Source organism: Schistocerca serialis, chromosome 9 (assembly GCF_023864345.2).
Source record: "Schistocerca serialis cubense isolate TAMUIC-IGC-003099 chromosome 9, iqSchSeri2.2, whole genome shotgun sequence".
Taxonomy (NCBI): domain Eukaryota; kingdom Metazoa; phylum Arthropoda; class Insecta; order Orthoptera; family Acrididae; genus Schistocerca; species Schistocerca serialis.
Window position 1 is genome coordinate 487,723,539 of NC_064646.1, and position 15,318 is coordinate 487,738,856.

A 15,318-nucleotide genomic window follows, 5' to 3' on the forward strand; every position below is an offset into this window, starting at 1 on the left:
GTGTATATGCAACATAGTGAAACTCCGATGTGGGTATATAATCACTGACGTGTAGGCAAGGGATTATTGTGGCATTCGTGTCTTTCCAACTTGAAAATGCGGAAATGTGAACTATGGCAATGTTATTACCAAATGCGTGTCGAAATAGGGCAGAGGTGCTTTTATTTTTTCCTCAACTACCACTGGACAAACACTGGTAGACATTCATTGGAAGATTAAGAATGTGTTTTGGAATGAAAACTGTGTCAAAGGCTGTGCTGTTGCACACAAAATCACATCCCAATATCACAAAAGTCATAACGCAGATGTTATACAATCTCAAGAGGGACACAATCGAGCACCCACCCTACAGTCCTGATCTCTCGCCATGCAATTATTACACTTTTGGTCCTAAAGAACGGCTTCGAAGGGTCAATGATTCCACTCAGATGTGCAGCAGGCAGTTGTGGACGTCTTCACACAACAGGACACGGTGTTTTACCAAACAGGTGTCTTCAAACTGTTGCGTCAGTAGGATGATTACCTCAATGCTCGCAGCAACTTTGCCTGATCAACATACAAATTTTGGACTGTATGGCCTTCAAACAGAAACTTTTTGGCCGGCCCTTATACTAGATACTGCTTTAAATAGAGCAATCTACATTAAAAAAGAATCCAACATTTCAAATACTTTTATTTACACTAAGGCAATTAAATAAAGTGCACATTACACGCAATGCACAGATACAGTTTCTCACAGCACGTGCCCAGACAATATTAAGTAACACCCCAGACTTCTTCAAATGCTGAGCATAACTTTGTGCAAGTAAGAGCTGCAGATAATGGATAGTTACTAAATGATACTGTATCCTCAGTGTAGTCCACATTCACCTGTAAGTAAAAAAAATGATCCCCTTATTACAACATGTAAATACAAGACAATAGTGTCCAATAACTCTGTAGCAATACATTAACAATTATAAATTTTAAATATAAACTAAATACAATATTTTTATTAAACATACTCATATGATGGAGTTTCCAACACATTGACTTGAAATCAAAATGGAATGCCAAGTACATGTAAGACAAAGTTGGTGCAATAATGAAAATATTATTTTGTTCCATTAGCCAGTGGGACAACCCCTGGTGGAACCTACTAGAGCATGCAAGGTGTGCACAGTAGTAAGCTGAGATGGTGGCATCACAGCCTACTCTGTCACTGTTCAGTAAGCCCACCAACAATGTGTCATTTTTGTGTAGCGCGCCAGTACAGTAATCTATTGTGTCGTCATTCTGTTTGTGAGTAAGCACGAGGCTGTTTGCACAAGAGAGTTCTTACAGTGATTGCCAATTAAGTGCAGAGTTCTGCAGCAGCTATCAGTATACTGAGAGGTTCTAAGAGTATGTTTTGAATTGTTTTCAAAGAAAAATAATGGTTTATTGTGATATCATGTGTCATACTAACCAGTCCACACAACTAAAAAAATTAGGAATTCAGTTTCATATATTTCCTACAAACAATTAGCGGAAACAATAATAGGATAAATGCTTGCAAATGTGCCAACGTGTTCACAGTTGCTAATGATTACATGTGCTCAAGACATTTTGCTGTTCAGTTTGGGAAAGGGATTCGAAAAGCCAATTGTGAAATCTTCCTCCAAAACAGGTGAAGCTTGATGCTGTTCCAAAGATACTGTAAAGAAGTAGAAGAGATTTTACAGGTAAATGTATTACCAACTGATGAAGGAACTACTGGTAAAGAAAACAATTCTGTAACTGCAACAATCGTGTTTGTGCCTACAATTATAAATTATGAAAGAGGTAGCAAAAAGACTTTAGCTAAAGTAATCAGATTTACAGGATAGTCTCTCACAGTCTAATGCTGAGTTACTTAAAATACAACATTTTCAACAAAAGGTTGGTGTAATAACTGGGCATCTAAGATATTGCAAGAGCTGTGACTATGTTGTATATCTTATGAAGCATTATGTTATTAAGTAAAGGCAAATTTATTTGTTTAGCTCATAAATAAGTGAAATTTATAACAATACACTGTAACACAAATAACCGTTATTGTATTCACAGTTGTGTAGTAGTTATCACATGTGAGCAGTGTGTCTATAAGCTTCTACATGGTGCACTGTGGAGTGACATCACTGCACTGCACTGCACTGCACTGCACTGCACTGCACATCTGCCATATGAACTATAAAATAAATGACAGAAGAAATATACGAGAATACTCAATTTGCATAAGCAACAGATATTGCTTATTTGCTATGAAGTAACAAAGTATCACACTGAATGAATTTAAGCTTTTCTGAAAGAGCAAAAAAATTACAACGATTGACAGACTTTGTACTAAATTTGCGGGCATGGAGTACTTGAAAAAATTGGTGGTACAAATAATTTATATTCTGAAGTCACACCTCCATTTTCAGCTGCAACAGTTTTCAAAGGATGTGCCTGGAACGATTTTTCAATTTAATCTCGCTATTGTCAAATTATGAAGGAAAAAGGAGTGCAGAAACTAAAATTAGAACATTCAGGATGAATTTAATTTTAAGTGGACTTGACAGTAAGACATTGCAAAGTAAGTTCTTTCTGATTTAATGGGGATTCATTTAAAAAGAACATCACATTGCGGAAGCGGCACATTCTGACAAAGACAATCCATTTCCCTAAGCTCACTGGCATTAAAGAAAGCATGAGGTTTGAAGAATTCATTGTAGCCTTGAAAGAAATGCAACGATAATTTTATAAAGATTTTGAGGGCACTGTCGGTCTTACATCTCTTTTCGAGACCTTCTGCCATTTCAGTTGAAAGCACCCTTATGCATGTGCAGATGTAACTGACTGACCTGCACGGTAATTCCAATTTTAATTACATGTCTTTTTACATTAAAACTGTCTAGGACATCTACACTGGTTTTCTCAGGTAGATTTTCCCAAGTTTCCATAATGAGGCTGCAAAAGTGCTAAAATATTTTGAAAGCCATACTTGTGTGAAAGATCTTTTTCCAATTATGAAACTAAATATGTCACAATTGTGTGGCAATTTGAGTGCGAAACTGTGAAATTGTCTGTGTCTGTCTGTACACCGACTGTTTTGTATACCAGATAAAAATAATGTCTTCTGGGTACCAAAAATAATTCATTACACTGAAAACTTATTTTGTTTGTGATGTATGTTGTTGAGAAATGTGAAATAAAGAACCAAGTTATATGTAGTGCAATTGCACTGCCATTTAAATGCAGTGCATTTGCTGTTTTCCCTCTTCCCCCTCCACACGCTCAGACAGCACAGCGTGGCGGTGGAGGAAATGTGAAGTCAGACTTTAGCACTCGGGCCCGGACAGGATCGACAAGCTGACATCTTGTCCACCCCTGATTTAGAGGAACAGTTATGCTCTGCAACTCCTGTACATTAACTGAGGGAAGTGACATCACACCAAGCTCATCTCCAATTTATGTTTGCACTTTGTGATGGAATAGGATGCCTAATAGTAGTTGAAATATTCAATATTTATGTCACAAAATGTCTTCAGCTGTTGACATAAAAGGCATCTCTAGGATAAATATGAGAAATTTCCAATAAGAATTGATTTTATGTCCGTTAGTTACCAAAGCATTGTATTTGGTGTCCCACCGAGGGACAAGCGGGTCAATAAGACTGCAGTTCATTTATTGTCAAGTACAAATATTAGACCCTACAATTGCCACATGTATGGAAAGTGCTGACTGGTACGAGTGGAATGAACAGTTATGTGGAATGCACCATGAACTAAAATTTTATTCTATGTATTAATACAAGAAACTAATTTTATCAGTCTCGAGTGGACAGTTGCCTCGAGTTGTTCACAATAAACTGACTGAAGCTACGTTATAATGGACATTAAATGAGGATGACTTGAATAACTAAGGACACAAAGTATATAAGGGTATCAAATATAAGGGTATCAACATGTCTTGTGGAAGATAATTTCAAGATAAGTAAACATATAGCAAAGATGGAAGATACCTCTGTAAGTTGATCCTATGAAGATTTTGAAGTATTGTGATTAAATTTGTACGAAGAGAATTGGAAACTTTCAGCATTGCTTCATCTCATGTAGTGTATCAAGATTAAACCTATGCTTACAGACAGCGTCCACTCCTGCAAGCATCATGAAGATGAGACTGTGAAAGAAAAAAAAGACAGTTCATTCTCCATGGAGGGCAGCAATAATGGAACTCCCAGTTTGCTACTATTATCTCATAAACTGCCAATTAATGAGCATTTAGTTTTTCTTGAAAAATATCCCATTTCCTCCACATAACGCTACGATGAAAAGGTGCATTGATATATTGATTTAGAATGCCTCCCTAACATTTCTCCAATGACAACAGCAAAATACAAATGTCTTTCAACCTCTATCTACACAGCAGAAACTGACATAGATGAAAGTATACAACAGAAGCAGAAACAATCCAGTAAACATGGGTCCAAAAGCGAGTCATTCACAAGGTAATTGAGAATGTACATTACGAGCCACCACATTTCACCCAAATTAGTTTACTAAAGGGTTCGATGACCTTCACTGTTGACTGCCTCATACATAAGATTGACCAACTGACGCACAAATTTCTCCCACGGTCCACGGTCGGAGAACGTAAGCAAGGCAAAACTGGCATAAAAATGAAGTTCATAGCATTTGCTGAGGTACCATCACAAGCACCTATGCTGTATGTTTCATTCACTCATACATGTTTATGCTATTGTGAGGAAGAGCCTTCAAAAATATGAAATAAATGAAGCTACTTCTTATCAATGTCATTTTCTGGAGATATTGTGATGTACATTTCAGAGGAGTATAAGTTCCAGATGACTTTTTGTGCAGACAACTGCAATAGAACATTAACTGGAGCCCAAATGCAGTACTGATAAAATGACTGGATGACAGTTGCTGCCACACTGATTGCAATGAATGTGGCATTATATCACAGATGTCAGAGTGTTAAGCTAACTACACAGAAGGCTGCCATGAGTGACACTAAAATTTGTTGAGGTACCTCTGTTCATCAGACTGATTCCACAGGCAGCCAAGCAGCCACTGGATTAGCTGGCAATTACTATTTTCTTTCTTGCTGCCCCACACACAATTATGGATATTGACACCAACACGCAGGATTAGTGGGAGGGGTAACTAATCTAATAGTTCCTCCATTTCCTGATAAAATACATCTCCAGCTAGGGGAGGTGAAGTTGCAAATGGTTACCAAAGCAGACTTTCAGATTCCGAGGGTTACATTTCTTCTTTTGTTAGTTAAAATGTGGTAGTTTCAGACTGTAGGAAGATGGTATTCCCATAACAGCAATTCTTGCAGTACAATACTTACTGTCGACAAGAGGCACATCAACTACTTTATTTCCACAAGGTGGTGGTGGTGGTGGTGGTGGTGGTGGTGGTGGTGGTGATAATAATAATAATCCCACTGTATGATAGTTAAATGGGGGGAGTGGAGCAGTGAAAATTAAAGGAGGCTTGGTTGAATCACTATACTGATACATTACCCATATCTACAAGTAGTTCTACTGCAGGGAAAGATTTAAGGTCTAATGGTGCCATCGAAGATGTATCTGATTTACGTATTTTCCTTTCTTTCTCTTTTTGTTTCTCTATGGAACAATTTAATTCTTGTCGGAACTTGTTACGTTTCATATTTATTGCAAAGGATGACAGAACTGTTCTACTGGCCGATGCTCATACTATTTCCTCCCACTGATCACTGTTTGTGAGTGGGTCAGTTAAAGTACTGGAGGACATCCAGAGTGTTGATCTCTCAAGCAACACTAGAGAAAAATAGAAGCCTCCAGTTGTGTCAACAGAGGAGTATCCACTGATGCACACTAGGTGTACTCGGGGATACAATGAGAGAGATTTAGGAAGTAGTTTGTGACTTTGAACACAGGAAGTTCTAGCTGTAGCCTTTGCAAAATTTTTGATCATGTCATCTGGATGAAGCTGTTTGTATCTTTGGCTTCAAAGTAGAACAAGTGGTCAACTGTTTTGTATTTCTCATCCTGTTTTCCTCTTTAAAAATTGGGCAAACCTGGAACCCAATTGGGTGAAGTTCTATCTAGTTTATGTACAGTGGAGGTTCTTCGCAAATGACCATCTGCCAGAGTTACCACAAACAGTTTGTGAAGTGTAATGAGATGATATGAACCCTAGCAGAAACACTGGGAATGCCTCAAGTGTGGCAAGATGTAAAGCTGAATGTCCCACCTATATATGGTGACTTATATTTTTTCGAATAAAATGTGTCCTTCAAAATGTCAATATGAAGACACCTGCGCCAGCTCTTTTTGTCATTAGCCTTCTCTGTACTTGTCGTACAAAATGAGTGCCGCATCACCATATTTGCTCCAAGTTCATCAGATTGGAGTGATTGATTTCTGTGAAAGATAAAGCCTTGTGTTATATTACAGCTATTGCGTGGAGTAACAGTGGCAGAGATATCACCTACTCTGGTGCAGGCTCAGATTGCTTGAGAATGTTAATGCAAGATGCTGAGGGGTCACTAGGTGCAATCAGTAACGATGCAGAACTACCAAAGGGTGTCATAACAGCTGACAAAACATGGGCTTAAAGATACAATGTCGAAATTATGATCCATTCAACTTGACAGCAGCATTCCAGATCACCAAGACTGAAGAAAATCTTGACAAGTGCAGTCAAATGTGAAAACTATGCTCACTGTCTTCTTAGATTTCAATCGCACAAGGTCAACTGATCAATAAGGATTACTACTTACGTACCGTAGGTGCAACCACAATGGAGGGCTATCTGCTGAGAGGCCAGACAAACATGTGGTTCCTGAAGAAGGGCAGCAGCCTTTTCAGTAGTTGCAGGGGCAACAGTCTTGATGACTGACTGATCTGGCCTTGTAACACTAACCAAAACGGCCTTGCTGTGCTGGTACTGCAAACGGCTCAAAACGAGGGGAAACTACAACCGTAATTTTTCCCGAGGGAATGCAGCTTTACTGTATGGTTAAATGATGATGGCATCCTCTTTGGTAAAATATTCCGGAGGTAAAATAGTCCCCCACTCGGATCTCCGGGCGGGGACTACTCTGGAGGACGTTGTTATCAGGAGAAAGAAAACTGGCATTCTCCGGGTCGGAGTGTGGAATGTCAGATCCCTTAATCGGGCAGGTAGGTTGGAAAATTTAAAAAGGGAAATGGATAGGTTAAGTTAAATATAGTGGGAATTAGTGAAGTTCAGTGGCAGGAGGAACAAGACTTCTGGTCTGGTGAATACAGGGTTATAAATACAAAATCAAATAGGGGTAATGCAGGAGTAGGTTTAATAATGAATTAAAAAATAGGAATGTGGGTAAGCTATTAAAAACAGCGTAGTGAACGCATTATTTGGGCCAAGATAGAAACGAAGCCCACACCTTCCACAATAGTACAAGTTTATATGCCGACTAGCTACGCAGATGACGAAGAGATTGATGAAATGTATGAGGAGATAAAACAAATTATTCAGATAGCGAAGGGAGACGAAAATTTAATGGTCCTGGGGGACTGGAATTCGATAGTAGGAAAAGGAAGAGAAGGAAAAGTAGTAGGTGAAAATGGACTGAGGGTAAAGAATGAAAGAGGAAGCCACCTGGTAAAATTTTGCATGGAGCCTAACTTAATCATAGCTAACACCTGGTTTAAGAATCATGAAAGAAGGTCATATACATGGAAGAGGCCTGGAGACACTGGAAGGTTTTAGATAGATTATATAATGGTAAGACAGAGATTTGGGAACCAGGTTTTAATTGGAAGACATTTCCAGGGGCAGACGTGGACTCTGACCACGATCTATTGGTTATGAACTGTAGATTAAAACTGAAGAAATTGCAAAAAGGTGGGAATTTAAGGAGATGGGACCTGAATAAACTGACAGAACCACTGGTTGTAGAGAGTTTCAGGGAGAGCATTAGGGAACGATTGACAAGAATGGGGGAAAGAAATACAGTAGAAGAAGAATGGGTAGCTTTGAGAGCTGAAATAGTGAAGGCAGCAGAGGATCAAGTAGGTAAAAAAATGAGGGCTCATAAAAATCCTGGATAACATAAGAGATACTGAAGTTAGTTGATGAAAGGAGAAAATATAAAATTGCAGTCAATGAAGCAGGCAAAAAGGAATATAAACGTCTCAAAAATGAGATCGACAGGAAGTGTAAAATGGCTAAGCAGGGATGGCTAAAGGACAAATGTAAGGATGCAGAGGTGTATATCACTAGGGGTAAGACAGATACTGCCTAGAGGAAAATTAAAGAGACCTTTGGAGAAAAGAGAACCGCTTGCATGAATATCAAGAGCTCAGATGGAAACCTAGTTCTAAGCAAAGAAGGGAAAGCAGAAAGGCGGAAGGAGTATATAGAGGGTCTATACGAGGGCGATGTTCTTGAGGACATTATTATGGAAATGGAAGAGGATGTAGATGTAGATGAAGATGAAATGGGAGATACAATACTGCGTGAAGAGTTTGACAGAGCACTGAAAGACCTAAGTCAAAACAAGGCCCCAGGGGTAGACAATATTCCATTAGAACTACTGATAGCCTTGGGAGAGCCAGCCCTGACAAAACTCTACCATCTGCTGAGCAAGATGTATCAGACAGGCAAAATACCCTCAGATTTCAAGAAGAATATAATAATTCCAATCCCAAAGAAAGCAGGTGTTGACAGATGTCAAAATTACCGAACTATCAGTTTAATAAGCCAGGGCTACAAAATACTAACGCGAATTCTTTACAGACGTATGGAAAAACTGGTAGAAGCCAATCTCGGGGAACATCAGTTTCGATTCCGTAGAAATGTTGAAACACGTGAGGCAGTACTGGCCCTACGACTTATCTTAGAAGATAGATTAAGGAAAGGCAAAACAACAATTCTAGCATTTGTAGACTTAGAGAAAGCTTTTGACAATGTTGACTGGAATACTCTCTTTCAAAATCTGAAGGTGGCAGGAGTCAAATACAGGGAGCGAAAGGCTATTTACAATTTGTACAGAAACCAGATGGCAGTTATAAGAGTCAAGGGGCATGGAAGGGAAGCAGTGGTTGGGAAGGGAGTGAGGCAGGATTGCAGCCTCTCCCCGATGCTATTCAATCTGTATATTGAGGAAGCAGTAAAGGAAACAAAAGAAACATTTTGAGTAGGGATTAAAATCCATAGAGAAGTAATAAAAACTTTCAGGTTCGCCCATGACATTGTAATTCTGTCATGGACAGCAAAGGACTTAGAAGAGCAGTTGAACGGAATGGAAAGTGTCTTGAAAGGAGGATATAAGAAGAACATCAACAAAAGCAAAACGAGGATAATGGAATGTAGTCGAATTAAGTCGGGTGATGCTGAGGGAATTAGATTAGGAAATGACACACTTAAATAGTAAAGGGGTTTTGCCATTTGGGGAGCAAAATAACTGATGATGATCAAAGTAGAGAGGATGTAAAATGTAGACTGGCAATGGTAAGGAAAGCGTTTCTGAAGAAGAGAAATTTGTTAACATCGAGAATAGATTAAAGCGTCAGGAATTCGTTTCTGAAAGTGTTTGTAGGAAGTGTAGCCATGTATTGAAATGAAACATGGACGATAAATAGTTGGGCAAGAAGAGAATAGAAGCTTTCGAAATATGGTGTTACAGAAGAATGCAAAAGATTAGATGGCTAGACCACACAACTAATGAGGAGGTATTGAATAGAATTGGGGCGAAGAGAAATTTGTGGCACAACTTGGCTGCAAGAAGGGATCGGTTGGTAGGACATATTCTGAGGCATCAAGGGATCACCAATTTAGTATTGGAGGGCAGCGCGGAGCGTAAAAATTGTAGAGGGAGACCGAGAGATGCATACACTAAGCAGATTCAGAAGGATGTAGGTTGCAGTAGGTACGGGGAGATGAAGAAGCTTGCACAGGATAGAGCAGCACGGAGAGCTGCATCAAACCAGTCTCTGGACTGAAGACCACAACAACAACAACAACAGATGAGATTAAAAATGTGTTGCTAAGAGAGCTAAATGTTATCTGAAAGAATGAGTTTCAGATGTGTTGCAGGGTTTAGAAAAAGTGCTGGTATAAATGTATAGTGCGAAAAGGAGAATACTTTGAAGGGGGATAACACTAATGTAGGGAAATAGATAAAATTCTTCCAAAAAGTCAAATATTCATTTTTTTTCAATAAACTTCGTATGTGTGAGAGATTTTTTTTTTTGTGTTTTCAATGATAAAAATATCATATCTGTTACACTCAACAGATTAACAAATATGAAAAAATTTAATAGGTGTCAAGGTACTGACTCGAGTAGGTGGGCAGGTGGAGGCCTCTGCCAGAAACAAACCTGTGGCTCGGGATTCATCCTCGACTCCTTGACTATACTGACTAGGGAAAATTAAATGGCGCCAGGGTGAAACACAAAGATCAGTGTGTAAAAGAAATATATAGAAATATGTAGTTTACAGCTATTTTGTTAACAGAACACAAAGGTATTTTATTGTTAATGTTGAGTCCGCAGTGAAGAACACGTTGGGAAGTGCCTATGGGCTAAACTGGCAGTGACAGACCTACCCTTGCAGTCAACATTTAGTCTTGTGACAATAACTGCTCATAAATAGGAAGTGCAGAACACAGTTTGTGATTTATGTTACCTTCTAGGATCTGCTGTAGGTAGTTCACTATTTGCTCAATAGATGTTTCACATCCTGTGAAGTTGTTCAATCTTAAAAGATGTAACAAACAGTTAAAAGGTAGGGGGCAGAATGAGGGGAGAGGTTCTTCTTGCCATAGTATAATTCATGAGCAATTTTAGTACATCCAATTTGGAGACTTCCTGAGGCAATAACTTTGTAGTGCTTTCAGTTGCTCACAATTTCCTGTGGTGTGTAATATATAGCCATTCTTTTCACAGCTCTCTAGGATGCTACAGTATAATGTGCATCTTTAAATTAGAGTTTTTAGTTCTTTTGTTTTTATCATCACTGATTTTTTGGGTAGTTTGCCACCCAATTAATTACTCTGAATGCTGACATGATACATTATCTAGAAGAAGAAAGTGGATATCCCAGTATTGTGAAGGCATGTAGCTGGTTACACACTCGAGGAATTCCTGTAGACAAAGATGTTCTGTAGAGGAAAAGTTGTACTGTATTTTTGGGCTGTACATGTTGCTATTAATTCTGCAGCATAAATATTGCCGTTCTTTATTTCTTTTAGAGATGAACGCTTAGCCAACTAGCTCGTAATTGTTGGAAATGTATGTGTAATGGTATCTGAAATGTGGATATTCTTTGCGACTGAATAAAACATACAGTAATAAAAATGAGATTTTTGTTGTCTTTGGTACCACACCATAGATCCATCCTTACTGGTGGCTGGGGCACATGCAATGGGGAGTCAGTGACTGGTAGTTACACATACGGGTTACTGGAGGAAATTGATGTTCTCATTGGAAGTCTTTGAGTCATACTGCAAGGCTCATTCTATTGGTAAGGTGGTTTGTGAATAACCTGGCCCTGAGTTTAGGAACAAAATGGGATGATGGGAGTGCTTTGGCATTTAGTTAATATTAATTGTACAGTTAATTACATTTTATTGGTGTCGTACTTTCAAAGAAGGTATTCCCGGTTGCATAGGAAGGCTATTGTCAGGGCTTGTATGAAAAGCTCTGATTGTGAAAGGCATTACACTGTGCTGTATAGCTTGTAATAATCCTATGACAGAAGTCACAGCTGTCCCATACGCAACGGGTCCATAGTCTAAATGGTACGTGAAGAGTGTTTTATAAATTTTAGTAAATCTGTTTGTACTTTTCCTCTCAAAATGTTGCTTGGAATATGGAGAATATTAAGGAAGAAGGAAGGAAAATTTAGTTTAACATCCCACCAACTACGAGATCATCAGATATGGGGGAGAGTATTCAGTTTGTCAAGCATTAATACATATGAAGTAACCACTCAGTCCTCAACCCTTTTTCTATTTTGGCCAGCTAGGGAGCATGTGAGAATTTTAATTCCCGTCATTTGCCTTTTTTTCTTTCCCTTCTATACTCTTTCACCTTTCAGCACATCTCCCCCCCACCCCCCACCCCCTTTGAATTTCAATTTTCGAGCTGGTGTGCTGGGTACTTAGTACTCCATAACAGAATTACACAGTGCTGTAGCATAACGCAGAGTCCTGTGACATGGTACCTCTAGGCATTTGTTTATTTGATCCTCCTAGCCCCCTTTCTTTCCTCTACCCTCCTTCCCCTCAGTATTGCTTTGTTTCACAAGGAAAATGTAGCGGGGCACTCCATATACTGTGCACCTGCTCTTGTTATACTTGTTTCTTTCTGGCAATTTTGAACATGTGTGTTATTTTTACTTTATCCAAGCAAAGAATTGAACTGTCAAAGTACCTTTTCATCACAGTATTTATTACAAAGATCACAAAAATATGTAAGCTATTTTGTTGCGTATTTTTTGTAACGTAAGAGTCATTAGCCAACAGTTGGTATTCTTTGTCTATTTGTTTCTAGGACCACAGATTTCAGAAAGCTTGAGGACATTCCTGCATACCTTCAAGAACTTGACGAAGTAGATGGACCTGCAATAAATCTTGTTGAGTTAGCTGAAAGCGAAGGTGATCTGAGTGACAAAGTAGTTATTTTTAGTGACAGCGACCATGAAACTAACTCTGAACAGGAGGACAAAGGTGGGTGTTAGAAAGAAAGAAGTTCAGGAATTAAGTTTTTCTTAGGAAAAGGCAAGCTATCAAAATAGAGTAAAAAACAGCCTCTAAAACAAATACAATTAAGTAAATAAATATTATAAAAGTTTCACCTGGTGTCCCAAGCTATTCAATCAATATTTCTAATGAAATTGACACATTTTCCCAGCTTTTTGAAATGGATATGATAGCCTCCCATACTAACAAATATATAGACAATCACAAATGAACAAGCGATTGTAAAGTTGCGGACAGATGTGAAATTATGGTACTATTCAGTGTTTTAATGTGGGTAAGTATAAAGAAAGGTCAACATGTAAATGTAAAAGAACTCTGGGAGTCAGACAGTACAGGTATGGATAACCTGAGGGCCACAATGGGCTATGCGAGATTTCTACTTGTCATGTGTAGTATCAGGTTTGATGGCGTATCCACCAAAATAAAAGGAGAAAACTTGACAAGTTAGCTGCTGTGAGAAAGTTTTACAAACCTTTACAGTCAATGGGAAACAATCCTATAATCCTACTGAATATGAGACGATCAATGAAATGCTGATATGATTTAGAGGCAATGGCACCTGCATCCAGTATATACTGTTCAAACCAGCCAAATACACTACAAAAATATTTGGCATGTGTGACACAAAGAGTTTTTACACTGGTAATATTGAAGTATATGTGGGAAAACAGCCTGATGAACCATCAAACAGCTCAACAGAAATTGTAAAAATGCTTGTCAGGTACACACAGACATGTCATCATTGACAATTGGTACAGGAGTTGCCAGTTAGCTGAGACATGTTAGAGAAAAACTGGCCATTGTAGGCACTCTGTGAAAGTGAGAAAGTCTGGTGATCCGATGATAAGCTTATGCCCACTCTTTATATTAAGTCTTGCCCACACAATCTCATCTACAGCTTGAATTTCTACCTCAGTGTATTTGTTGCAGATTATATGAAACTCAAATCCACTATCTCCATTTTCCAATTGTCTATCCTTTTGGTGTCCTCTAATTAAATTTTACACAAAAATTTCACTGGTGTCGAGTCTGGGTTTTAAGTGCCTTTCTGTACCCAGTATTATGTGAACTTTATCATTATTTCAGGACTTTGCTGCGTTAATTACACAGTGTCACCTGCCTGCTGGGGGGAGGGTTTTTTTTTATCTTACACTAATATTTCTGGGTCTCTTACAGTCATCATTATCTGGACTGGATGCAGAGTCACATACTTTTTTTAAAAAAAAAAACTTTATGTGCAACCCACACAGAGTCAGCTATATGGTTAGCAGTCTCTGAGATACACTGCACACTGACCCATTTAGGGGAACCCAGTGGTTTTCAACCCTACAACATATGTCCAGGACATCACAGCCTAGCCTGTCCCTGAACCTTCAAAGTCTCTGATTCAAACCTAACACTTCACTCAGATACAGAGGGCCAATATCCCTTTAGGGATAATGCTGAAAATTGTCAGCTTTGTTTACCCTCCAAGAGCGAGTCCAGCCTTCTCCACCTTCTTTGCCAGTCACTGGAAAGAGTACATCGCACATACTTCAAAAACATGGATCAAAATTGACTTACTAATCTTTACTTCTTGCATATCTCAACAGCTTCATACCAACTGAGGCTTTTACTATCTAATTAGGAGAAATCAGTTTCCTTCTTAGAAATTTTGTAGAAGAAACTTAAATATACACACAACACAATTATTCTTTTAAATTCTACAGCCATCTGCTGAACTCATTTTATATTTTTAAGATGGAGAAAAAAAAAGTGTAACTTATGCAATGGTGTCCATTTGGCCTCCAGTATAAGAAGGTAATCTTCACCAATTGTTTCTGAATGTGATTTTAAATCAAGTTGTTGTATATCCAGCAAATAAATTTATTAGCACAGTATGTCCTCTCAGATGAAGTAACATCTCACATACTGGTGACCAAACTGTGCAAGTGCACTCATTCTTGAGAACAAAATTCATTGTAAGGTACTAAAAAACAATAGTATCTGGTCAGTACAATACAATACAATACAATACAATAGCATACTTAATTTATACGAGACAGTCAGTCTTGCAAAACTGGCAGGAAACTATTACTGATTGGTCTTCACAAAAACTTGCTTAACTACTAAATAGCATCAAAATCAAATAATTTCTTCAACTGTATTAGAAAATGATCCAATAACCCAAATGGTAAATTATGGTAAATAAAAGTTAGTGAAACACAGGCTAAAGAAGTTCATGTGTCTCTAAGCTCACCTTTCCATGGGCCATAGCACCAACAACCACCACTATCGGTTCATTATCTGGCACAAGCTCACGGGGATGTACTATTCGGTCAGCTGAAAATGAAGTCCCCACCTTACGACAGCCAACAGGGAGGTGATCTGTCACAGGGTTGCGTATGACTTTCAACAGCTTCATGGGGCTGTCTGATGCTCGCACACTAAATCTATGTAGCAGCTGCACTGTTCGAAGAATGAAACTGAATTAGAAATGACACACAGTAAACATACAACAGCAATAGTTTAACAGTTATTGACCTCTGAAAACAATAAAGACAATGTTTTGTCTAGCAAAGGGGGGGG

The 15,318-nt window shown here is 38.5% G+C and overlaps 1 protein-coding gene across 1 annotated transcript in view; it reads right to left on the reverse strand.

Annotated features, from left to right (window-relative positions):
- Positions 1–656: 656 nt before the first annotated feature.
- LOC126419122 (ribosomal RNA small subunit methyltransferase NEP1) overlaps positions 657–15,318 on the reverse strand; it is a 51,297-nt gene continuing 36,635 nt past the window's right edge. The window contains exons 4-5 of the mRNA XM_050086223.1: positions 14,990–15,198; positions 657–870 (exon numbers count right to left, since the gene is read on the reverse strand). Of these exons, the coding sequence (XP_049942180.1) occupies positions 757–870; positions 14,990–15,198 (323 nt within the window). The 3' untranslated portion in view covers positions 657–756. The remainder of the gene's footprint in view (positions 871–14,989; positions 15,199–15,318) is intronic.